We start from the raw sequence: 25,524 nt of genomic DNA, 5'->3' as shown, positions 1-25,524 counted from the left end.
ATTTAAAATTAAAATATTCTGACCCAAAGTCTATCAGTGCATTTACTTTGATTGGCACTCATCTCAGCTGCTTACTTGTAAAAAGGTCATATTTATATTGCACAAAATTTCCAAACTTCATCTAATTCCCAGACCAGTTTTTAGATGTTGTACCACAATGGCTAGTTTAGAAACCAATTGTAGCAACATATTAAGGCAATTCCTTAAGAAAACAGAATCTGATAGACTGATATGGACATATAGAGAAGGTCTGATTCCTTGTGAAGTACCCGGAGTGATGAGGACCAAGCAAAGTTTCTTCACTGGTTATTCCTGGGCTACAATTAAATCCTTTCTCCTGAATCTATGGGTGGCTTCAACCGTCCTTGCTTTTAGGAAGCAAGTAAAAGTGGTACTAATTTTTAATTGTAGAGCCTAATTGTGTCTGGGCATCTATCATGGCTGTTAGAGCTATATTGCAATACACTGTATTCTGTTGTATTGGGTTGTGTGGTTTACTTCCTAGAGTCTGTATGGATTTGAGTAGCCTGAAATTGCTTTGTATAAATACTTTTTTAAAAGACAAATCTCAGATGCCAACTGGTTTGATGATAAATATTATGAATGAAGGCAAATATACGTGTCCAATGATAATGTTGCAGAATCCAATCTAGGTGGGTCACCGGGACCAAAGGTTTTTCTTCTCAACTTTCGGACTCCTGCTGGAACATCTCTCTAGAAGAAGCTAGCTAGAGAGCAGTTCTCTGAGGATGGGCCCCAGCGTGAGTCCAAAAGCTCAGAAAAACCTCTGACCCTGTGACCCAGCCAGATTGGATTTTGAGATAAACATTATTTTTGTCATTACTAGTTGCACCTTTCCCCAAAATATTAATTTAGATCACATTCTGCTCTGTACTCCTATAAGACTGTCTAATATAAATAATTATCTCAATTTCTTTCAAAATCCTTAACCTTTTTAAAATACATTGTTGAACTTCCTTCTCATTTAATTCTAAAAGAATTCCTACATTGATAATATGAATAGCAGCCATTAGGTGCACAAGGATAACTTGGCCCACCCCCTTAAGAGATTGGTGCCCTCCCTGTCACACCAAAAGAGTGGCAGGAAGCCAACAGTTAGCAATTTGTTCTTCTATTAATTGTTGCTAGACAGATCTGGCATCATCTGGCTGTCTATCTAGTTTCCTATTTCTACTATATCTGTTACTATTATTAACAAAAATATTGTTGTCCATATAATCATGTATGGTACATATCTCAGACTCTTCTTGACTTCTCAATTGTTTTTGAGTGGGGTAGTAATTTTGGTATAAAAAATTGAACTGAGCTAGGGAAAACAAAGCAGCTAGTGTAAGAAACTCTTGTAGGAAAGCTACCAGTACATTTACTGAGTACCTGAAATGTACCATTTGACACTACCATGTTTGAAGGTATGAGTTTGCTGCCATCACAAGGAGTTTAGTTTTGCAATGAATAAAACACTGGATAAATGTCAAGTGCCAGGGAAAACCTTTTTTTTAAAAAAAGCTACATCATAAGGAGCCTTGGTGGAGCAGTGGGCTAATGCCTCCTTAAGTAACACCAGCTGCCTGCAATTAGTGCAGGTTCGAGTCCCACCAGGCTCAAGATTGACTCAGCCTTCCATCCTTCCGAGGTAGGTAAAATGAGGACCCAGATTGTTGGGGGCAATTAAGCTGACTTTGTAATAATGCCGCTTGGGGTGTGTGTGTGAAAGCCCTAATAAGCAGGCATATACATAGAATGAAGGCTACTGCTAAGCTTGTAAGCCGCCCTGAGTCTTCGGAGAAGGGCGGGATATAAATGGAATTAAAATAAAAAAATAAAATAAATAAATTTTGCCAATTATTTTTTGCATTGAAAGTTTGGGATACCCAGCCCCAATAATCATATATATTTATAGCAACTTCTGAATGTCTTTGCAGTGATTTTTCAGCATTAGAAGGTTCCAACAGGTATATTATATCTCAGTCAGTACAACTACTTTTCAAATTAGGTAACTGTGTAAATGTTCCTAAATCTCATAACTTGTTTGTAGATTTGTTATTGATTCTTCCTGACTCTAAATGAGTTTTGTCTTATATGGTTGAATTCTGTCTTTTGGAAGATTGTTACACAAATGTTTCTAATGAATCTGTCTCTCCTGAAAATATTCTTCCTGATTTTCAGAGTGAAAACTAAGTCTTTTGAAAGAAGGTATGCACAGTGAAATAAAGAGTAATTGAAAATAACTAATAAAAAGTAGACTAAGGGACATTATGTATATACTATAGAATGCTATATGAGATTCATGTATGTATGTTTTCTGACAGGCATTTTTATAGGAGCTACAAAACATTATAGCACACTTCACAAGTTGTAATACTGTAATAACATTCATCATAAAAAAAGAAAGAAAAAAGAAAGTAAAAAAGAAAGAAAGAGGGAAACAACAGTCATGTTTGGGGACATACAATAAAAATCTTCCTTTATATTGCATTGTAATTGGCACCTGAAAATGAGTACAGAGTAATATTTCTGAATGGATTTTGGCTGTGTTTTTAATGCTCTTTTTATTTTCTTTGTTTTACTCTTATTTTATATATTTTACTATGTTGTTCATTATCTTGGTTGATCTGCATGGATGGAAAGCTAGAATATAAATCAAAGAAATAAATAATAGTAACATTTACCGTATGTCAATTGTTTTATTATTCATGAAGCAAGAGTTCTTCCTTCAGTTCCAAAAGGTTGAGTATTCTTATTTTATTTTCTCAATGCCCAGTTTGTTTTTGTATAGGTCACAAACACACCAATTTGCAGTGTATGCACATTTTTTTCTTATAAATTCCTCGTCATACTGGCTGGTCAGAATACTGTTCCATAAATTTCAAACAATTTTGAAGGAAGACAGGAAGTTGACTCCACAAATCATATCTTCTTAAAATGTCATGAAATAGGGGTATTCGTGGTATCTCCCCTTCCCTTTATTATCAAAGTGACCAGATTTTTCTTGTCAAATGTATTTCTATATACAGGTAGTCCTCAAAGTACGACTACAATTGAGCCCAAATTTCTGTTGTTAAGTGAGACATTTGTTAAGTGAATTTTTCCTCATTTTATGACTTTTCTTGCCACAGTTATTAAGTGAATCACTGCAGTTGATAAGTTAGTAACCCAGGTGTTAAGTGAATCTGGCTTCCCCATTGACTTTTCTTGTCAGAAGGTCACATGACTTTGGGACACAGCAACGGACATAAATATGAACCAGTTGCCAAGCATCTGAATTTTGATCACATGACCAAGGGGATGCTGCAAAGGTCGTAAATGTGAAAAACTGTCATAGGTAACATTTTTCAGTGCCATTGTAATTTTGAGTGGTCACTAAAGGAACTGTTGTAAGTCAAGGACTACCTGTATTATTATTATTGGAATTATAATTCCTCAATTACTTACAAAGTGTCTGCTTTTGGGTAGCAACTGACCAAGCAAAAGACATGACAATGGATCAGACATAGTTTAGCAGGTCCATCTATTCCACCACTGTTTAATTTTACTTTCCTCATATATTCTAACTATTCTATATTTTGGTAAGCTCTGAAATAATATTAGGTAAATAATATTATTTGGGTATCATTGCTAAAATTTGTGCAGTATTTGTGTCTGATAGGTTCACAAGCTCTATTAGGTGGTTAAAGCTATAGTGTTTTATACTTTTATGTTAGTAATGCTAAGCCTTAGTTGTTTGTTATATTTTATTGTTTACAATTGATTTTGCTTTGCAGATTATCTCTAGTCACTTAAAAAAATTTAAATTGGGTTTTATATTTTTTTTACATTTTATGTTGTATTTTGCTACACCATAGCTTTTGTGATCTTATCGTTAATACTAACTAAAATTTATATATATATATAGATTTTAGTGCTTTAGTATTTTATTATTTTGCGTTTGCAATTTTGACCATTAAGTTGTTCCCTATATTGTATTTTACATTCTAGGCCAGGGTCCCCAACCATTGCAGCTTGGTGGCCCGGCTGGGGGAAGGAGAGGGGAACCAGGCCAAGTGAATGACAGGCTGACATGCAGGTCGACTAACACAAGTGGTGGACTGGTGCACACGTACACGCAACTCAACTGCAAGTTGAGCTGTGTGCACATGCATGTCGGCCTGCCACTCGTGGAAGTCGAGCTGCACACACGTGTGCACTGGCCCACTGCTTGCGTGGTCTGGCTGTGAATAGACCATGGCCCCATAGTGGGCTGTGGCCCAGGAGTTGAGGATCCCTGTTCCAGGCTGTTACAACTGGAATTGTCACTCTCATATTTCTAGTATTATCTTATGCTGATCAATGACCAAAAAAAAGATTAATTAATATTCCAAGTTTGATAAATTAACATTTTAAACCACACATATCCAATGTTTAGGACCATCACATTTTAAAAGGAAGACAGTAAAGCTAGACAAGGGACGCGGTGGCTCAGTGGGTTAGGACGCTGAGCTTGTCGATTAGAAGGTCGGCAGTTTGGTGGGTCGAATCCCGAGTGCCGCGTAACAGAGTGAGTGCCTGTTACTCGTCCCAGCTTCTGCCAACCTAGCAGTTCGAAAGCACGTCAAAATGCAAGTAGAAAAATAGGGACCACTGTGGTGGGAAGGTAACAGCGTTCTGTGCACCTTTGGCGTCTAGTCATGCCGGCCACATGACCACAGAGACGTCCTCGGACAAGCGCTGGCTCTTCAGCTTTGAAACGGAGATGAGCACCGGCCCCTAGAGTCGGAAACGACTAGCGCGCATGTGCGGGGGAACCTTTACCTTTACCTTTAAAGCTAGATTATTATTTTATGGGAAGAAAATTTACAAAGGAAAGTACTCAGAAGAATGTGAGACTATGACTTTCCACTAAATCACAGAAAGCTAGCTTTAAAACAAACAAACAAAAACACTATTTTTAAAAGTTTTGACGAAGACATCTTTATTGTCTGCAACTCAGATGCCTTTTTTATTAAGACTGTTTTTGCAATGCAGTTCATATATATTTTAAACACTATTTTCTTGTCTATGTATTTCTCCATCAAGAGGATGTTGAAACAATCAAGACAGCAGCTTGATCAAAGCCCTAGCCTGTATTTATATGCGTTATGCCTATGGGATGCAGGTAAAAGAGAGACTTAAGATTGTGTGGTTACAGTATTAACTTTTTTGACACACCCATCTCCTAGGTTTCCCTGCTTATTCACCAGATATTATAATAGATGGCATATTTACAACATTACATCAGTGAAAGAGGTGGGAAAGTATTGTGCCATTATTTGGTGGTCTGTCACTGAATTTCAATGGCACAATCTTTGAGTGCACCTGGGTGCAGCTACAAAAAAGGGGCAGAGTGACACAGGCAAACTGTGATATGTCCACCTACATGTGGAGTAATTTTCATTTGTACTTGTGCTGTATGTGGGAGGAATCGTGCACCAGACATAGGCTATAAAAAAAGGAACGAATCCTTGTGTGCCACAGAGATTTTTTTTTAAAAATGCACTACATTATGTTTGCAATATAAGAGTATTGATCACCATCTCATTTTGTTTTAATTGTGGTGACAATATTTAGCCAACTTAAAAGAGAAATTAAATTAAATGCACTAAAATTTTATTAGAGCACTGAGGTTACTTCGGAGGGAAAAAACAGTGCCAGCCACCTCTGCTTGAGAGCTTCAGTTGCATTTAATGCATTTTTATCAATAACTCAGCAGTTCATATTACTACAACGCCATTGAAATTTTCATGCTGGGAAATCTAATTCATCCAGTACATGAATCCATCAACTTACAAGCCTCTTTCTCAAATGCTACACAACTTCCAACCCCCTAGATTTGTCTCTAAAACAAAAACAAAAACATGAAGGGGTCTTTCGATCAATAATGGAATCCCTCTGATTCTGGTACCAGCTGAATATTTTCTTCAACTTTGCTTTTGTTCTTCTGGGTTAGAGTCCCACAAGGGAAAGGGTTTGTTTTCACTTGCAGCCTCATCAATACCTAAATCCTGGTGAACAAGTGACACTGAGAAGCTGTAATCAATAGCTCCCTCTGCGTTTTTTCTTCTGGTCAAATGGTTCAGCACTACTGACAGGCCTGACACTTAGAACATGATGCTAAATCTTTATCAACAGCCAGCTAGGTGACTGGCAGAACTACACTCAGGGTGGTCATTAATGCTCATGGCAATCTGTGAATAAACTTAACTCCTCAATAATGTGGTTTGTTTAGAAAAAGGTGAGGAAAAAAAACTCCCTGCACACTGTATTGATTGTTTTTGAACTGCATTTAGCAATTTCAGTCCGAGGATGGGAACAAAATGTTGTACAACGCTGATGCTCTGCTTGTTAGGGGTTTTCAATTTGATACAGAGAAAAATTGACCGTCCTATTATACTGGCTGATAAACTGGATAGTTACAGAAAGCTGCCAAACTGTCAGAAACAGATCAGTGAGGCCATAATAGAAACAGCTGAAACATCAAGTCATAACACACAACAGAAATTGCACTTAGGAAAAAATAATGTTTTGGCTTGCTCATGTCCTATTGCTTTTCCTGCCCCTGCTCTCTAATACAAACGAATACTGTATTATGAACCAGCATGATCTCCAGTTTATGGCTAGCCACCTAAGGAATTAATGCACAAGTAGGTTTATGTGCCTAGCACATTCCAAATCAATGCTTCACAATCTTGCCCTAACTGCACAATTACTCCATTCAGCCTTGAATGTTTGAAACATTTTGAGTGAACAACACACTTCACTTATACTAGATCAATGTTTGTGTCAAGTTTTAGCTTGAATGATAACATAAGTATGTAAAATTGGGCAGGGAAGGAAATTATACAGACCACCTTTACCAGTAGGCTGTTAAAGATATCTCACAGACGTGTCGTTTATGATGGTCTTGGTCTAATCAGCCCAACATTTCCCAATCCCCAAGAGTCTCTATGATTTCTTTTTGATCCTCCTATACTATTCTAATGAGATTTTTAATTGAACTTTATGGGTTCCCTTTGAGGACAGCAGCCCTCCTCATCATTAATCTAAACTGCTGTAAACTATTTGAAGGGGTTTTTTTCTGCAAAAAGATGAGCCATCTCCACCATGTCCTTGGCATAATTTAAAGCAAAGATGTTGCATTTCTTAGCTGCTGCCGGCACTTTTTCTACGTTCTCATAAAGTTGAAGGTCAGTGTATGAATTATGTGAATTAACCCAACTACAAAAGGAGACCTGTAGAACATACACTCCAGAAATTAAGTAGGGTGGATCTGCAGAATAAAGCTCCATGCAGCTTTTATTTTAGGAAAGCATATTAGGCATGGTTGAACTGAAGAACTTTTTAAAAAAATAATATTGACAATTCAGAATCTCAGTAAAACACAATTTTAATTATTTAGCAAATTAAATCATACTTGGGTAACACTGGCAAAACTTATAAATACAGACATTTGATATATGCTAACTGCTGTGTGTTTTTTAAATGTAGCTAGAATGCTGTATAAAAAACCATGTATGGATTTGCTGAAAATAACTGTTCAAGATTAATGAACTGATTCAGCAATTTTCTGTGACTGATGGGGCTTTAGTGAATAGAGATATCTGACACAGCATTCCTTTAACTACACATACTGAGGACATAAAGAAGCATCAACTCTAAAACATCAACTCAATGAATAGCTTAATACATGCCCCTATTTAATGAAAATAATTGTGTTAATATTTTAAAAGCTGTTTCTGGAAGAGATGTGAAAGTCCACCACAAATCCACTCTAAGAGGTGCAAATATTTCTACTAATTTTCCTTTATTATGAAAAACAAGCTTATAATAAGTTTAGTTAAAGGACTGTCAGCTCTATAACCATGCTTTGGAGAAATCATGCAATCAAGCGTTTAATATAGATTAGATTCAATGCTTGCTCCTGCCAATCTAGCAAAGCAGGAAAAGGGACATATGCTATTCTAGTGGACTCCCAATTTTCTGGAGCAGATTTTTTTGAGCCATAGAACTCATAGAACTATTGGGGAATGTAGCTGATACTGGGGTGGGAATAGTATAACTTGGTAATAGTGTAACTCTTTGGAGGGAATTTCAGACTTGGTTTCACTTTTGACTGTGCTGATATTTTGTATCCAATAAACATGTTCTTTGAGGAAGCCTGTAGCCTCCGAGTTCTGATTTATTTGGCTCTATCGGAACCATGACATTAAACCAAGTCTCCTAATAAAACCCCTTTGTTTTCTCTGGGGTGCTAAGCCCCAGCCGCCTACCCAACACCTTTATGGAGAGTAGCAAAGACTCAGGGAAGGTTTCAAGATGGAGAAGAAAGGTTGCAGAATGGTTTCGGCTGTTGGAGCATAGGCAGCTGCTCCAGCTATTGAAGAAGTGCTACTGGCAGGGGCTCAGCTGAAGACCCGGGTAATCCAACCTGGAAAATTGGTACCGCAGGAAGGAACTATGCTCCTAGTGGATTTTGCTCAGGCAGAGGCAGCCCCTCAGTGCAAAAGTATGCAGAAGACTGCTGAAGAGGAGCTTCTATCCAATGGTCCTTCATCCGCAACACAAAAGAAGGGGAAGGGGTCGGCTGGATGGAATGACTCTGCGGAGTGGAAGTACCAGACAGCAGTCCACTGTCCCTCAGTTAAACAGCTGAAGGAGAAATTCAACTGACTGAAAATCAAAGAGGTGGTTCCTACCACATAGTGCATGTGCTTGATGGGAAGGAAAGCAAAAACCTACCTGTCACTTCCACTCCCTCGCTGGAGCCCCAGTCCCATTGCTGAAGATTGTGCTGTGTCTCCCATTCCCCAGACGGCAGTGATGTCAAGCCTCGGGTCCCAAGCAAGCTCTCAGCAGCAGCACCAGGCCACAAGCCCAGAAATCCAGCAGAGAGGATTCCGGAGAGTGGTATGGCCACAGCTCTAGGATCGACAAGCTGCCTAGCAACCAATATATTTGGCCCTACAGCCTACAGAGCCACCTCTTATCAAGCCCACGTTTGATGGGGATCCAGAGAAGCTACCTTTCTTCTTAAATCAAGTGTGGGCCCACTTTGATCGATACCCTTATGTGTATCTCAATGATGCCATGATGGTGAATGCAGTGGCGGCCAACTTAGAGGGAGAAGCAGCTCCTGAGTTGCTGGATGAGAACTTATTCATGGAGCAATTGAGAGCACAATTTGAAGATGAATTCCAAGCCCTGCAGGTGGAAAAAGCGACCCAGCATTTGAAACAGAAGGGCCGCCTGGCAAAAGAATATGTTCAGGCATTTCGGAGGGTTGCTGGTCGGTTAGGACAATGGCCAGAACGACAGTTGATCCACTACTTCAAGGAAGGGCTGGACTGTGACCTACTCCAAGCATGTATCTATCGAGGAATTCCTAATCAACTACGAGATTGTATAGTATGGCAATGTCCCTGGACATTGAGTTAGATTGAGCAAAGAAGCCAGCTACCACTGAACTGAGGTCTAGAAAAGCGCCTATTTGGTCAACGTCACCAGACTGCCTTGGTAGCCAGTGCTTCTCAAGCACCTGCCGGGATTCCCATCAAGTGTTTCAGATATGGGCAGCAAGGTCACCGTGCCGAGTGCCTGGCTCCTGCTCTCAAAGTCAAGAATGCACCTACTTCGACCATGAAGCCCAAGAAAACCCCAGAGGCAGGACGAGTCAAATTGGGCTCCTCAGGAGCAGACTGTCCAGATCTCCTCTCCTTCCCAGGCAGAAGCAACAGTTCCACCTGAACACTTGCCAATGCCAGCACCTTATGACAGTGATGATCCAATGGTAAATTGAGCCATCCTACCCTTTGGTATTCCCACCAAAATTATAGTACCAAAACTGGGGCACAAGCAAATTATATGTTCTAATAGTTTCAGGTTGCATCAGGTGCCTAATCAACCTCCCCAAAGTACATAAGCTGGGGATTTGTGCCAAACTGTTGCCCCTGGCCATGAAATTTGAACAGGCAGATGGGTCTCTTATTGGAGGTTCTTCCTGCAATGCACCTGACAGGGCCTGTGCGCTTAGAAATGGGACAGCACTGGGAGATCATCCGCTTTGTGGTGATCCCAAAAATGACAGACTGTGATTTTAGGATTAGGTTGGCTTTATAAGTGGTGTCCCACCATTTTGTGGAAGAATGGTGTGAGAACTTTGAGGTTAGCGATGAGACCCCTTCCACCTACTGAGACCAGTGAGATAAAAGGAGCTGCTGCAGTTGAGACCCAGGGGGAACCTATTGAGATTTTAAAAGCCAATGTAGAGCGAATACCAGGGATCCAACTTATTCCCAGTGAGTGTTGTGATTTGGGGGAACCTTTAGTGAAAAGGAATGTGACACACTTCCACCTCACCGAGCCACTGAATGCGCAACTGAAATCTTACCAAGTGCCAAACTCCCAAAGCCCAAGATGTACTCTATGACAGAGGTCCCCAGCTTTTTGGCACCAGGGACTGGTTCCGTGGAGAAAAGTTTTTCCACAAACCGAGAGTGCATGGTTTTGTGTGCTGCCTGCCTCCTATGGATGAGGCTTTGCTTGTTTTTGCGGCCCAGTTGCTGGCATGCCGCGACCCAGTACTGGTCCATGGCCCAGGGACTGAGGATCCCTGCTCTATGAGACCCAGGGAGATGAAAGAACTGAGAGAATACATCAACAAGAACCTGGCCAGACAGTTTATCCAGCCCACGAAGTCACGTGTGGCCGCCCCAGTGTTATTCAAAGAAAAGAAAGATGGGTCTTTGAGATTGTGTGTGGATTTTAAAGAGTTTAATACTGTCAGCGTAGAAAACATGTACCCCCTTCCTCTGATGAAAGATATGCTAGCCCACCTAGCTAAAGGGAAGATCTTCACAAAACTAGACTTAAGGGAAGCTTATTACCAAGTGCAAATTAAGGAACGGGATGAATGAAAGACAGCCATCACTTGCCCCTTGGGAAATTTCCAGTTCAAGGTGATGCCTTTTGGCATCCAAGGGGCTCCTGCAGTGTTTATGCAGTTGATTAACCAGGTACTACATGATCACCTATACAAGAGTTTTAATTTACCTTGACAATATCCTCATCTACACTGAGACCAGTTAGTTTGCGAAGTGCTCAAGAAGCTGCTACAAGCTAAACTCTATGCTAAGCTTTCTAAATGTGAGTTCCATTAGATGCACCCTGACTACCTGGAATACTGAATCTCTAGTGAGGGAGTGGAAGTGGACCTGGAAGCAGCTTCAAAGTTTTTTGGGGTTTGTAATCTTTTACCAGCAGTTCATCCCCTCCTTCGCAAAAATAGCTATGCCAATTATTGAACTATTGAAAATTGGAAAAGCGGGGGGGAGGCCCAACCTTGTCAACTTTTACAATGGACCATGGAATGCCAGGTGGCATTTGAGCAATTAGAAAGACAGTTCGTTGCAGAACCAATTCTTAAACACCCTGATCATGAGAAACAATTCATCATCCAAGCTGACACTAGTGATGTTGTAGTGGGCGCTGTCCTTCCTACAAAGAAACCATAAAGGGGACTTACAACCTTGCACCTATATCTCAAGAAAGACACGGAGAGGCAGTGGGCTGTTTGGGAGAAGGAGGCTTTTGCGGTGAGATGGGCATTACTAACTTGGTGCCATTTCCTGGAAGGGAGCAAAATGCCTTTCGAAGTATGGACTGATATAAGAAGTTAGAGGCACTAAAGACCCTTTGAAAGTTATCCCCCAAGAAAGTTCAGTGGACACAGTATTTCAATCGTTTTAACTTACTCTGAAATACCTCCCTAGGGGAAAAAACTTTCTGGCAGATGCCTTATCTAGAATGCCCCAATATAAAAGTCGCTGGGAGGAAGTTATTAATGCCATTCCTCTACCACAGTCAGCCTCTCAAGTAACCACAAGAGGTCAAACAGAGAGGCAATCCAATGAGCCTGATAGTCATTTAATGCAAAAGCTCAAGGAAGAACTAAAAACAGATCCCTGGTACAGGGACAATAGATCACAATTAACCTATCGAGATAGGCTAGCCTGAAAGGGGTCTAAGCTTTACCTTCCGATTTCCCTCAGAATTCAAGCCTTTAGCGTAGTCATGATGCCAAGCAAGCCTGTTATTTTGGTTTTCTAAAAACTCTGCATTTGGTGCGGCGGCAGTTTGGTGGCCAGGAATGAAAAAAGACACTGAAAGTTATATAAAAAGCTGTACTACCTGTGCAGCTATGAAAAAAACAACCTGGTAAACCTCCTAGTTTGTTGCAGCAGGTGGCAGATCCTTCCCAACCCTGGGAAGAGATAGCCATGGATTTTACTATGGAATTGCCTGAGAGCAAGGGAAACACAGTAATTTGGACTGTCATTGACCTTTTTTCAAAACAGGCTCATTTCATCGCTTCTTTGGGACTTTGGTCTGCACAAAAACTAGCCAGGCTGTTTTTGAAGCACATCTATCGACTCCAAGGAGCTCCGAAAAAAATTATATCAGACAGGGGGGTTCAGTTTACTGTAAAATTAGGTAGTTTGTAAAACTGATTGGGACTACCCAGGAACTTTCATCTGCTTTTCATCTGAGTAGGAATGGATCAGCAGAACGTGCAAACGCAATGGTACAATACCTCAGATGTTATGCTAATTACTAACAGACTAACTGGACGGACCTCCTACCTTTTGCCAAAGTGGCATATAACTATACAGTACACAGTAGTACTGGGTTTATCCCATTTAAAATAGCTACTGCCTGGGATTTTGTTCCAATGCCTGAATACCCCCAAGACCTCTTTGCAGAATGTTTGGGCAAACGTAAAAAAAGCTTTAGCCGCTAAGACTAATAAAGAGCAAGCTGATAAGAAGTGATCTCCCCAGAAGCCACTTCATGTGGGGGAGAATGTTTATCTATCTACTAAATACCTAAGACTAAAGTTGCCTAGTAAAAAATTGGGACCTACATTTCTCGATCCTTTCCCTATACTCAGAATCACAAATCCTGTCACAGTTGAATTAAAGCTGTTTTCTCCTGTACTTTGTTAAAGCCAGTCATAGAAAAATCCTTGAGACCAATCCCCAAGAAGGCACCTGGGCCCATTCTTGTAGAAGGAGAAACCCACCATGAGATAAAACACATTCTTGATTCTAGCTTGTATAAAGGAAAATTACAATATTTAATGCAGTGGAAAGGTTATCCCTTATCAGAAGCTACCTGGGTGAAAAGTACAGATGTGATCTGGTATAGTAAATAGATTACAGCATAACAGATTAATTTTGTTTTGAATTATAGCTGCTTCTGCCTTTTCTGCAAGTGATGAATGTTGGATATCAATGACCCATTAGTTCAAAAGACTGTAAGGTTCAGGATTAGCTGAGCTATTTGAACTACTTTCTAGATAAAGTATAGCGACAGTGGAACATGAAATGTCTTCTTTTGACTGTTCACCAATAGTGACTGGCATTATACCAGTACCTAGATAACTTCACAGTTAACTCTGTAGGCCAATGTCATAAATGCCAATCAATTCTCATGCTAAGATGAGGTTTAGGAATTACAGAATATGCAGTATCAGAAGTATGCCACCAATGGGGACAATATAGCTGAAGTCTTTTAGAAGTATTCCCCTGAACTTGCAAACTAAAACACTATACTTGATACAGCCTAAATTGGTGAGGCTCATCCACTTTTCAGGGTGTCTTGCCATCCGAAAACAGACACTGTGCCTTGACTCAAGAGGCAAATGAGGCTGGAACACACCTGGCTTTCAATATCTAAAACCTGACCTTATTTCGAACCCAAGTCAAATGTGTTCCTTTCAGAATCCAGAGGATATTTTGCCCTTTTGCCCCAGAGGAACTCACAGACCCAGACATATTTTTAGGTGATTAAAAAAAGTGATCCTTCCAAATCTTTACAGTCCTGTTACAGCCTAACAGGAAATCTTGCTCACAAAGACAAACAGTTCCTTCTGTAAAATATTACTCTTGTATTTTAAAAAAAGGAAAGGAAAATAAAAATAATAAAAAGAAAATGAGCCACATCCATATGACTTGACGCATTAAAATAAATGCATGGCTCCCATTTCAAATAAGTGATGGGGAAATAAATCATATTAAACTGGTTTATGCATTAATGCTGATTAAAAACACTTACTGACCTTATTACTCATAGCAGAGTAGTTTTCGCAGCAGATATATTTAATCTAATGACATTTAGCCCACAAAGCTTTCCATCTGAACCCACCATTTTCCATCAAGTTGATTTCAAAGTTGACATGGACTTACAGGATTTCTTCTCATTGCTCCACCCACAGCCCTGGCTGCTTTGCTGTGGCCTGCCAGGGCTGCTAATTGCTTGTAAGAAACTGCCTCTCCAAATTTCACATCTCTCAGCAGGGTCCACAACACGTCTCTGGTGAACGAAGCTGGAAGGAAAGCAGAGGAAACAAAAAGGAACAAAAGTAACACAGCGACAGAGACATTACTTGCTTTTTTTTTAAAAAAAAGTGGCATTTAAATCTGGAAGAGCTGCCTTTGTCCCCTCCCATTTGAATCATTCCCCCAGTACCAGCAAGGAGGGCTGTGAATACAGCAGCAAACCTGACACAGGTGTGAGAGGGGGTGTAATTTGGGAGTTCTGTGGCTGCTAATAAAGAGAGAGGTGCAACAGCCAAAGGACAGAAGGGGTTGTTCCTTCAGAGGGAGCGGAATGGCCAGAAAAGAAAGAAATACCAGATGTCCAGCAAAGCACAGTCTGGAAAGGTGTAAGAGCTCTACGTGCTGGACATAACAGAAAAGGGAAAAAAAGTAGAAGAAATTCCAGAGGGAGGAATACGAGACAGAACAAGCTTTATAAGAAGGAAACATAGAAACAGCAGAGAGCACTAATGATAATAGTATAGTGGTCCTCGATTTACTACCGTTTGTTTAGTGACCGTTGAAAGTTGTAACGGCACTTGGAAAGGTGACTTATGACCGTTCCTTGTGACTGTTGTAGCATCCCCACGGTCTCATGATCAAGATAAGACATGCTTGGCAGCTGGCATGAATTTACGATGGTTGAGCGCCTTGTGGGACCTACCCAGCCGGTTTCCACAAAGCAGACTCAATGGGGGAAGCCAGATTCACCTAACAACTGCATGATTCATTTAATAACTGCAGTGATGCACTTAACAACGTGGCAAAAAAGGTCATAATATTGGGCATGACTCACCTATCAACTTGTTTAGCAGTGGAAATTCTGGTCCCAAATGTGGTCATAAGTTGAGGACTATTTGCATATAGTATAGAGGAAACATAGTAATCGTATAGTAAAGAGCAGTGCTTGTCAACCTTGGTAACTTTAAGATGAGTAGATTTCAACTTTCAGAATTTTGCAACCAGCAAACTGGAATTCTGGGAGCTGGAGTCCACATATCTTTTAAGTTGCTGAGACAGAGAAATGCTGTCCTATCCTACTAGATTTGTCTACACCACAGGTCTGCAACCCGCGGCTCCGGAGCCGCATGCGGCTCTTTCAGCCGTCTCCTGCGGCTCCCAGTCCTCTGCCATGTGCAGTCCCCCCCAAAAAAAAGTGGGAGTAAAAAAGTTCAACCAATCAATTCAAATATGCAGGGTAGGTGCATATCTCGCCTTGGCTCCATTCTTCAGTCAAACCCTGTTCTGCGCATGCGCGCATATACGCCCATGCGCACACATTTTTTGCGGCTCCCAGTTTTTCCTTTTGTGAGGGAACCGGTTCCGAGTGGCTCTTTCACTGTTTAAGGTTGCTGACCCCTGGTCTACACAATACAGAAGGTACAGTCAAATATGTACTGCTGCTGGATGTTTGCCGGAATTCTGGAAGTTGAAGGCCACACATCTTAAAGTTGCCAAGGTTGAAAAACTGTGGTACAGGGTATAGTATAGGAGGAAACATGTTAATGCTAATAGAACAGAGTATAGAATAGAGATAATAACAGGGATGTACACAAACACATTTGTAAGTCTTATATACCATTTTTATAGAATACCTTTATTTCGTAAAATAAAAAGTCTCCGCAAAACATATAGGAAGATATAAAGTGCTTTTGTATCTCTTGAGTCTGTGGCTATGGTTTAAAAGAAAACTCATGACATATGCACATCAACATTATCACATTATTTTTTCTTTTGAATTAGCACAGCAATCAGTTCTAGGATTGTGTTCTATATTTAAATTCATGATTATTAAAGAATGCAGTTTGAGTACTGATCACTATTACAAAAGCATTCAGAGCTTTGATTTTTCTATATTTTTAATTTCCAGTATAATTATCCTGTTAGCACATACAATAGGCTTTCCCATTCAATGGCTAGCTTAAATAGGCATACAGTCAAATTAAAAAAAGAAAAGGAAAAAAAGGAGAATAATGGGCAAGACTTGTTTTATAATGCTTTTCTACTTTTAATTTTCAAACTTAAGCTGGGCAGGAAGAAAGCTTGCAGGCTGGATTACTGTATGCCCCCCAGCCACCATTTCACATGTTAGATATGAGAAAATACAATGGTGTCTCTCAATATATATTGCATATTTGAGTGGGTAATTCTCATTGAAAGAAAAACACTCATTTATTTGCTGCCTAGTTACTCTTGATTTTCATATTGTTGTTAATAAGGCATGGAGAAAAGCAATCTTTGTAGATTGCTGCAGAATGAGACATTCATCTGTGGCAATGGAAAAATTCCTTGGCATGATCTGATTATAGAAAGAAGGGAATAATTATTTGTTTCTTTTATTTATTTCCTGCCTTTATTAAATTTACAAGTAACTCAAGCCATCAAATACACATAATATTCCTTCTTTCTCTTATTTACCCCAAAACAACAACCCTGTGAAGTGGAGTTAGGCTGAGAGAGAGTGACCAGACCAAAGTCGCCCAGTTGGCTTTCATAGTTATGGAGGGACTAGAACAGGGCTAGGCAACCTTGTCTCTTTTATGACTCGTGGAGTTCAACTCCCAGAATTCTGGGAGTTGAAGCCCACGAGTCATAAAAGAGCCAAGGTTGCCTACCCCTGGACTAGAACTTGCAGACTTTTTATTTCTAGTCTGTTGCTTTAACCACTAAACCATATTGGCTCTAAAGAGCATGTTTTACAGGTAGTCCTCGACTTACAAGAACCATTGAGCCCAAAATTTCTGTTGCTAAGTGAGACAGTTAAGTGAGTTTTGCCCCATTTTACGACCTTTCTTACCATGGATGTTAAGTGAATCACTGGAGTTGTTAATAACAGGGTTGTTAAGTGAATCTGGCTTCCCCATTGACTTTGGTTGTCTGAAGTTTGCAAAAGGTGATCCCATGACCCCAGGCCACTGCAACCATCATACATATGAGCCAAGAGTCTAAATTTTGGTCATGTGACCATGGGCATGCTGCGACAGTTGTGTGGAAACGGTCCTAGGTCACTTGTTTCAGTGCTGTTGTAACTTTGATAAACTTCTGTGATTATTTTTGCCCAGAGTTATTTATTTAATAGATTTGTAGGTCATCGTATCTTCCTGGAAGCTTGCGACTATAAAACATAGTCCAAAGAATTAAAACAACCACAGTCAGAAAGAACAGAAGCACAAAAAAGCCACCAGAAAAGCTGCATTTTCACCATCTTTTGGAAGGCTAACACAGAAGGGAGGTTGGGATTCCCAAATGAAGGAATGTTGTAATCTAGTTACTCATCTTCTTAGCAACGGAGAAATATTTATTTATTTAATGCTATTTGTAGTCCATAGAAATCCAAAGAGACACAGTGTACACAGTTTGAAATATAGTACAATTAAAAAAGAGCAATTGCAATAAAAACATTCCTTTATGGTGGTCACTCAGACAAAGCAATGGACTCAAAGCTTGTTGGAATAGTATCTGCTCCCTGAAAGCAAGAATTGGGGCTATCCATGCCTTTGCAGATAGAAGAGCATTCTATGGAGGAAGAGATTGAGGATTTTAGATCTGCAACAAACTGTAAGTTGCTATTCCATAATATATTCCTATCTTCTCATTTGCTGCCCCAAGATCTCTTTTAACTTTCTACAGGTAGTCTACAACAATTTGTTTAACAACAATTCAAAGTTATGATAGTGCTGGAAAAAGATATGACCTGTCCTCAAATCTATGACTGTTGTACCATCCCCACGGTCATGTGATTGCAATTGGAGCACTTGGCAATTAGCTTGCATTTCCAATAGTTTCAATGTCTTGTGGTCACATGGCCGCAATTTGCAACCTTGTCAACTGACTGCTGATAAACAAAGTCAAAAGGGGGATGCTGGATTCACTTAATGACTATGCAATTCACTTAATGACCACAGTAAAATTGGGTCTGGTCATGTGATGGCTTGTAATGACCCCATCACTTATCAAAATTCCAGTATCAATTGTGGTTGGCCGTCACGAATTTTTTGTAAATTAAGGAGATAGGTAGGGGAAAACTGAGGGGGGGTGATAGCAATGTTTTCCTCTGAAGCCATCAAATGACATTTTTTGGGGCAGAAAAAATATGTTTATGTACTGGTAATTAAATTAAAAAATTAGTTATGTTATATTTACTCCAGAAAAGTATTCTTTGTTCTTAAATAAACCTACGTATATTTATTAGTTTTAAATAATAACAACTTCTTAAATGAACAGCATAATACTCACCAGTGAAAAAATATCCATTTAGCCTTTATGATAACGTTAAGCAAATTAAATATCAGCATAATCCAGGTGATACTAGGAAAGGGTCATCAAAGAAATTAACTTCGTTGTTCATTAATTTACATGGATTAAAAAGGGCAGAGAGATAGCAAATCTGCTCTAGTTCTTTTATGATATAATTTCAAACTCTACACCATTTGTGGCACTAGGGTGATTTTGGGGTTAATCAGACTGATTTGTCCTTTTAATTGCTTTCTATTCAAAGAAAATTCATTAGATAATGTTCTCTTCAAAATTCATGAATCAATTTAACTGAAGAAACCATATTAACAGCTTTGGGTTCATTAGCACACAGAGTTGTGTTACGAGCTGATTGCTAGGAGAGTTTCCTTAGGCAGTTAAGATTTTGTTGACTGTATTCCCCCCCCCCCCCCGAAAGCCTATTTAAAATCCAACTCTATATGGTTAGAGTGGATTTCTCCAATTCCGTTCTACGGTTCTTCCCTAAATTAGTTATGGACTATGCCTGCTTTTTTTGCAGGATGAATTTTGATGGTTTATTTTAGAAATTTGCTCTCTGACTTAATCTTTCTAGTCTTTGTATACAGTACATACGTAGTCCCCTGATTCTGTAGCAGCCTAAGATCCTGGCATCCTTCTTACTGCCTTGTCTCTTACTTGGCCTTTCAAGTCTCCTTAGACAATGATGATTCTTCCTATATACGTAGCAAAGCTAACTGAACACTAACCCAGCACACTTTATAATAGTTACTAACATAAAAACAACTTTCTCAGGTGGAAAGTTTTTGTAATAGAACTAAATATACTACTAAAACTCTTGTAGCTATTTGTTTTTAACCTTCAATTGGACAAAATTGGAAAATACAGGCAACAATTACTGAACCAAGGTAACTATTAATTCCCATAATTCTCAGTTATGGTCATGATAGCTGAGAAAAAGACAGGCTGGGAAATATATGGGAGATAGTCCAAATATTTTCATTATACTATATTGATGTTAGAAATATCCAGAAATGAAAATACCATGTTTGGGACTTTTAGGAAAATGATTTCAAAAAATTGAGCAGTCAGCAATGTAATACTGTGGGTATACATTTAGGGTTTAGCCTAGTCTTATGTTGAAATCCAGTTGTCAATTTTTTAAAAGGACTCTAAAAGAAAGGTGTATTGCCAATACTTAAAGATTTGAAGGATCGCTATATGGTGATTCACCTTCTGATCATAGACTCTCAGAATGTAAGGAATGAAAGGGACCTTTGAGATGATGCAATTCGACCCCCTAACAAATTCAGGAATAGCAATACCACGTAGACTTATCTACCGCTTAATGGTGTTTTACAGCCCTCTCTAAAAGGTTTACAGAGTCACAATATTGCCCCCAACAAACTGGATCCTCAGTTTACCGACCTCAGACGATGGAAGTCTGAGTCAATATTGAGCTGGTGAGAATCAAACTGCTGGAAGTCAGCAGAATTAGCCTGCAATAATGCATTCTAACCACTGTGCCACCACGGCTCCTCTAGGAATACATTGTTAACAGCATCGCTGAAAAATGGCCACCCATCTTCTGTTTAAGCCGTCCACTGTTAAACATCTCTTACTGTCAAGAAATCCTTCCTGATGTCTGGTCAAAATCTGCTTCCTTGTAAATTAAATCCATTGTCTCTTATCTTCTGGAAAGACAATCCTTCAGATACTTGAAGTTATCTTCTTATTGTCTTCTCTTAGGTCTAATTGCATCAAGTTGCCCTTTGGGGAGAAGCCCAAAAGCAAGATCAAAGAATTCTGCCCAGTCTCCTTTTGTTTTTGTTTTTTACCAATGAATCACCTTTTCTGAAGAGTAGGACTACTGTTTGTTTGTTTTGTCTGACTATAATATAGCCAAAAACAGTTATAAAGCCTTAGTTCATTTGTATATTTCTCATGAACTTTTTTGCAGAAATAAAGTACTTTACATCTCCTTGGTGATCACATCCATGTTTCATTTCCCCAACACATCCCTTTTAATTCTTATTTCAATCAAAAACCTCTTATGTATCCATAATAGTTGACTGAGCCACCTCCTCATTTTTTCTCCTCATTTTTTCTCCTCATGGCAATGATGTGAAATTCTGCTAGATAGTTTTGATCAGTTCCCAACCCCTCTGTGTTTCCTTTGTCCCCAGTTAGGTGTCGGTAGGATTACACACAGCATTTATCTCAGCTTGTGGAAACTGGATCTCCTAAATTCTAATGTGCACATATGCTATTCTCTAGGTTTCTAACTGTGGCATCACAAAACTCGCTATGATGTGGCCATTTTTTTCTGATGGAAATAGTTCCTACTGCTTTTCCATCTTTAACTACAATTTCCCTAGAGCACAGGTCTGCAACCCGCGGCTCCGGAGCCGCATGCGGCTCTTTCAGCCATCTCCTGCGGCTCCCAGTCCTCTGCCATGTGCAGTCCCCCCCCAAAAAAAAGTGGGAGTAAAAACGTTCAACCAATCAATTCAAATATGCAGGGTAGGTGCATATCTCGCCTTGTCTCCACTCTTCAGTCAAACCCTGTTCTGCACATTTTTTGCGGCTCCCAGTTTTTCCTTTTGTGAGGGAACCGGTTCCGAGTGGCTCTTTCACTGTTTCAGGTTGCTGACCCCTGCCCTAGAGGAATCACATCTAGGAGAGACAATCCCCTTTTATATATGTTAAAAGTATGCCTTCGCTTAAGATTTCATTGGAATTTTGGAAAACACAGAGGCTGTATAAAGCAAGGCTAATGATTTTACAATGAAAAGGAGAACTTGTGCCTCAGCTATTCCACAACAAAAGCAAATATAAAAACATGTCCTAAACTTCACAGCCGACAATTGTACCTATATTTTTGTCCTCTCGTGTTTATTTGAAAACATTCTCTTTCCCGTCACATTGAATGGACAATCATAAAAAGAGGATTTTTTTTCCTTTACAAAGAAACAATATGCGGGAACAGTGTGCATATTTCTCACCATTCATATCTTTTTCAGAAAGGGATAGGCTGAAGCCTAATCATTTTCGAGAGGCAACCAAATAGAACAAAGGATTAAAGAGTACACGCCACAAATACTTGCCAGTATTACTATTTCCTTGTATACAGTGCTACCCCAAGATTAAAACAAAAACAAAAATGGAAAGATCACAGAGTGAACATACTCAAGGAAGAGCTAAATGCAAGCCTGATCTATTTTAAGCGGGTTTAATATGTGGAACATGCTGTGTTGGGAAATTCTGAAAACAGAACAGTGGGAGCTCATGTAGAGTTAATAAGCAGTTGCCATTCCATAATAAGAGCCTGCCTAGCTGGAACAGTAGTTTCAGTAGAGAACTTCAACGGGAGCAAAATTTGACTTCATCACTGACTCTAATGTATCTTATTCTGAACATTTTCACAAGCTTTAAAGATTGGTATTAAACTCCTGTGCTCAGGTATAAGCAATAATTCTTCCTGGGTTAAATTAGTTGTCCTGTGATGTACAGTATAGGACTACAAGGCAAAGAAACTTTTCAGTACTGTACTTCATCCCAGCTTGGAGTAAGGCCCTTACTCTTAATGTCTTTTGGGCGTGACGAGAACTTTTCTTGTATTTTCAGAGCTTTAACTTTATGTTTTTATTTATTTTATAGATCAAATTTGGAGACTACCCATCTCACTCACAGAGCAGTTCTGGGCAGTGTACAATTAAAACATAAAAATCGTATAAATATTATAGTCCAATAGGAGTTAAAATACGAATAAAATAATTAAAGTTAAAAAGGCCTTTAGAGGGCTTTTTGATACTGGTATTGCTTTATTGTGGATTTGTAACCCTCTGATCTCTGTTTTAATTGTTCTGACTTCCTGCAGTGTAATAATCATTCAATAAAGTAGCTTTCTTTAAAAAAATATTTCCATAAATGAAGTCTTACTAATGGCTTGCATTTAAAAACATGATTATTTCTGAGTGCACATGCAGAAAATTGAGAATGAGATCCAAACCCATTCTTTTGTCCCCATCGTGTCTCATTCAGTTTTTCTGCTTAACACTCCTTGCTCTCCAAATCATGAGGCACACACAAAAACTATTGTAACAAAATTGCTGTAGGAAATAGCCTTTTCTAAAACAATTATGCTAGAGAAAGTAAGAAGAATGGTCAGTTTTGACTGATATATAAGACTACATGTCATAATTTCTTTAGACAAGTATTGGTAGTCCCCAACTTACAACAGTTCGTTGTTGTAATTACAACGGCACTGAAAAAAGTGACTTATGGTCATTTTTCATACTTACAACTGTTGCAGCATCCCCACTGCCACCTGATCAAAATTCAGCTGCTTGGCAACTGATTCATGTTTATGACGGTTACAATGTCCCAAGGTCATGTGATCACCTTTTGTGTGACCTTCTGACAAGCAAAGTCAATGGGGAAGCCAGGTTTATTTAGCAACACAGTGTTACTAACTTAACAACTGTGGTGATTCACTTAACAACTGTGACAAGAGTGGTCGTAAAATGGGGCAAAAGTCACTTAACCAATGTCTTGCTTAGCAACAGAAATTTTGGACTCAGTTGTGGCTGTAAGTTGAGAACTGCCTGTAGTTGTCAAATACATAGTTGACGTCAAATAGTTGAATCAGAGGGGCAATAAGCTGACTTTGTAATGATACCACTTGGGGTGTGTGTGAAAGCCCTAATAAGCAGGCATATACATAGAATGAAGGCTACTGCTAAGCTTGTAAGCCGCCCTGAGTCTTCGGAGAAGGGCGGGATATAAATGGAATTAAAATAAAAAATTTTTACATGACAACTTAAAATAATACTACACTTTTCAGTCGTATGGAGATCATTTTATAAGTGATATTTGACACATTTATTTTACCTTGTGGGCAGCAAATTTATTAATTAGCTTAAAGCAAGCAGCTCAATATTATATCAAATGGTTTTATTACTAAATTCTCTGCTTGCGTCTATAAATAAAACTTGCTCCAAATGAGATGAACCGTTATCAGTTTTCCAACTGACCTCAAGCTTTGGATGTTGATAAATACATTGGAAAAATCATGTCTTGACACCCACATTTCTCACTTGTAATACTGTATAGTATTCTAAGTCTTAAAACATAGGTCTCTTCTTTAATAAGAATAAAAAGTGATCTAATGAGGATCAAGTATTAATTATAAATAATTCAAAATAAGTGACTCTGTAAATACATAAAGCTGAAAAGAAATAATCATCGTTTCTTCAATTTTGCCAAATGATTGATGTGTGGATCTGTTTCATCTATTGTAACTATGCAGGGTTATTTTCATTGTTTAGAGTATTGAGCTACCAGAGAGATGAAAGTTCAGATCCATTCTTAGCTATGTTTTAGCAAAGATAAAATGGTTATATCAAAGTAATTATAATATTCCTTAGGGGATGGGGTTATTCTCCTTTTTGAAACATTATGTTTAATCAGTAGTTATCTCTGACAGAATGTGAAGTCAGTTGGATCTGTGGGACAGTTTACAGAATGATGCAAGTAGCTAATTCATCCTCTCTATTCTTCAGTGCATTTACACTTTTAAAATCAAAATGTGTCTGTTAATTCAGTTCATCATTAAAATGTGGGTGTCATTCCAGCAACTATTCTGTGAATGATAGTTATAATAAGAGTAATTGTCACCATCTACATATCTTCTACTTACCACTTTTCTCTAATCTTAATGTTCAGAAATTTCACCTCACCCTGAAACCAAAGGTGTGGGTTATCATAGCTTAGGGTAGTACTGTTTGCAATCAAGGTATTCCATGAAAGCTTATATAAAGGGGTTAATGTTTGCCTATATTTTTCACTGCAAAAAACAAATAACAGTCACCTTAATTGCTTTTGCTGCAACAAATCTTTTTTTGTTGTTGTTGCTATAATAGATTGAAATGGTTACCTCTCTGAAAGCTGCAAACTGTTTTTTTTCCCTTTCCCACACTCCCTCCAGGCAGAACACTGGGTCTCAGGACCCACCCTGCAGATAAATTGCCTGTTAAGGAAACATCCCTAGTCATTTTCCTGCCTCTGACAGAAATATCAATTGATCATCCTGGAGCATTAACAAGTCATCAGGCAAATAAAAGACAGTCACTTGGCAGCCATTACACTATTATATTTGTACCTGAAAGGGTAGACCACACATAGTAGATTTGGAGGATGCCATGTTGCTTTGTTTATTCTCATACTTAAAGAAAGAAATGGATTCCTTGACATTTTGAGATGCTACTTGAATCATAGCTATGAAGGTTCCATTGAGCCAAGTGGCAGAAGGACAGAGGCATCACCACCATCATCATCATCGCATCATTAATTTATATTTAGGACATGTGTAATGTTTGTCTGGGCCAGTATATATGACAATGATTTTTAGTGGATTAATTTAGGGAGGATTCAGTCTCTGTGGACTTTGGTATCTTAACATGAAACAATTAATATAGATAACTAGGAAATTTGTCCATCCATCCATCCACCCACCCACCCACCCATCTATTCCCTCCTAGCTACCTACCTACCATCTATATTTTTATAGTATAATATATTCTATGTGGATATACAAATGAAAATAACCCATTTATAGTAACTCACTCTATAGTAATGTGGCACTATAAACTGCTACAGTCCACTGGAAGGGAAAGCTGCTTCTTGTTTACTGTTCCAAGTCTTCCAGAAAAAGGGAGGGATGGACATACTTCTTGACACATTCTTCTGAATTTTAATTCAATCTTTATAGCTGTTAAAACTAAAATTCTGATATATCTCTAGTTTGCCAATTCAGTATCCCCCTTTATTTTCCAAAAAAAACAAAAGCCTAGCCTCAGTACTATACTTTGGGTAGACAATA

General features: G+C 38.9%; 1 protein-coding gene across 1 annotated transcript in view; it reads right to left on the bottom strand.

Moving 5' to 3' along the window:
- The window catches only part of MGMT (O-6-methylguanine-DNA methyltransferase), a 212,744-nt gene that overhangs the window by 4,183 nt on the left and 183,037 nt on the right, over positions 1-25,524 (bottom strand). Inside the window, exon 5 of the mRNA XM_081329111.1 lies at positions 14,277-14,416. Coding sequence (XP_081185237.1) covers positions 14,277-14,416 — 140 coding nt within the window. The remainder of the gene's footprint in view (positions 1-14,276; positions 14,417-25,524) is intronic.

This window comes from Vipera berus, assembly GCF_964194415.1.
Source record: "Vipera berus genome assembly, chromosome: 5".
Classification (NCBI taxonomy): Eukaryota; Metazoa; Chordata; class Lepidosauria; order Squamata; family Viperidae; genus Vipera; species Vipera berus.
Note: the sequence above shows the minus strand (reverse complement) of the source record. Positions and strands in the feature narration are given on the sequence as shown.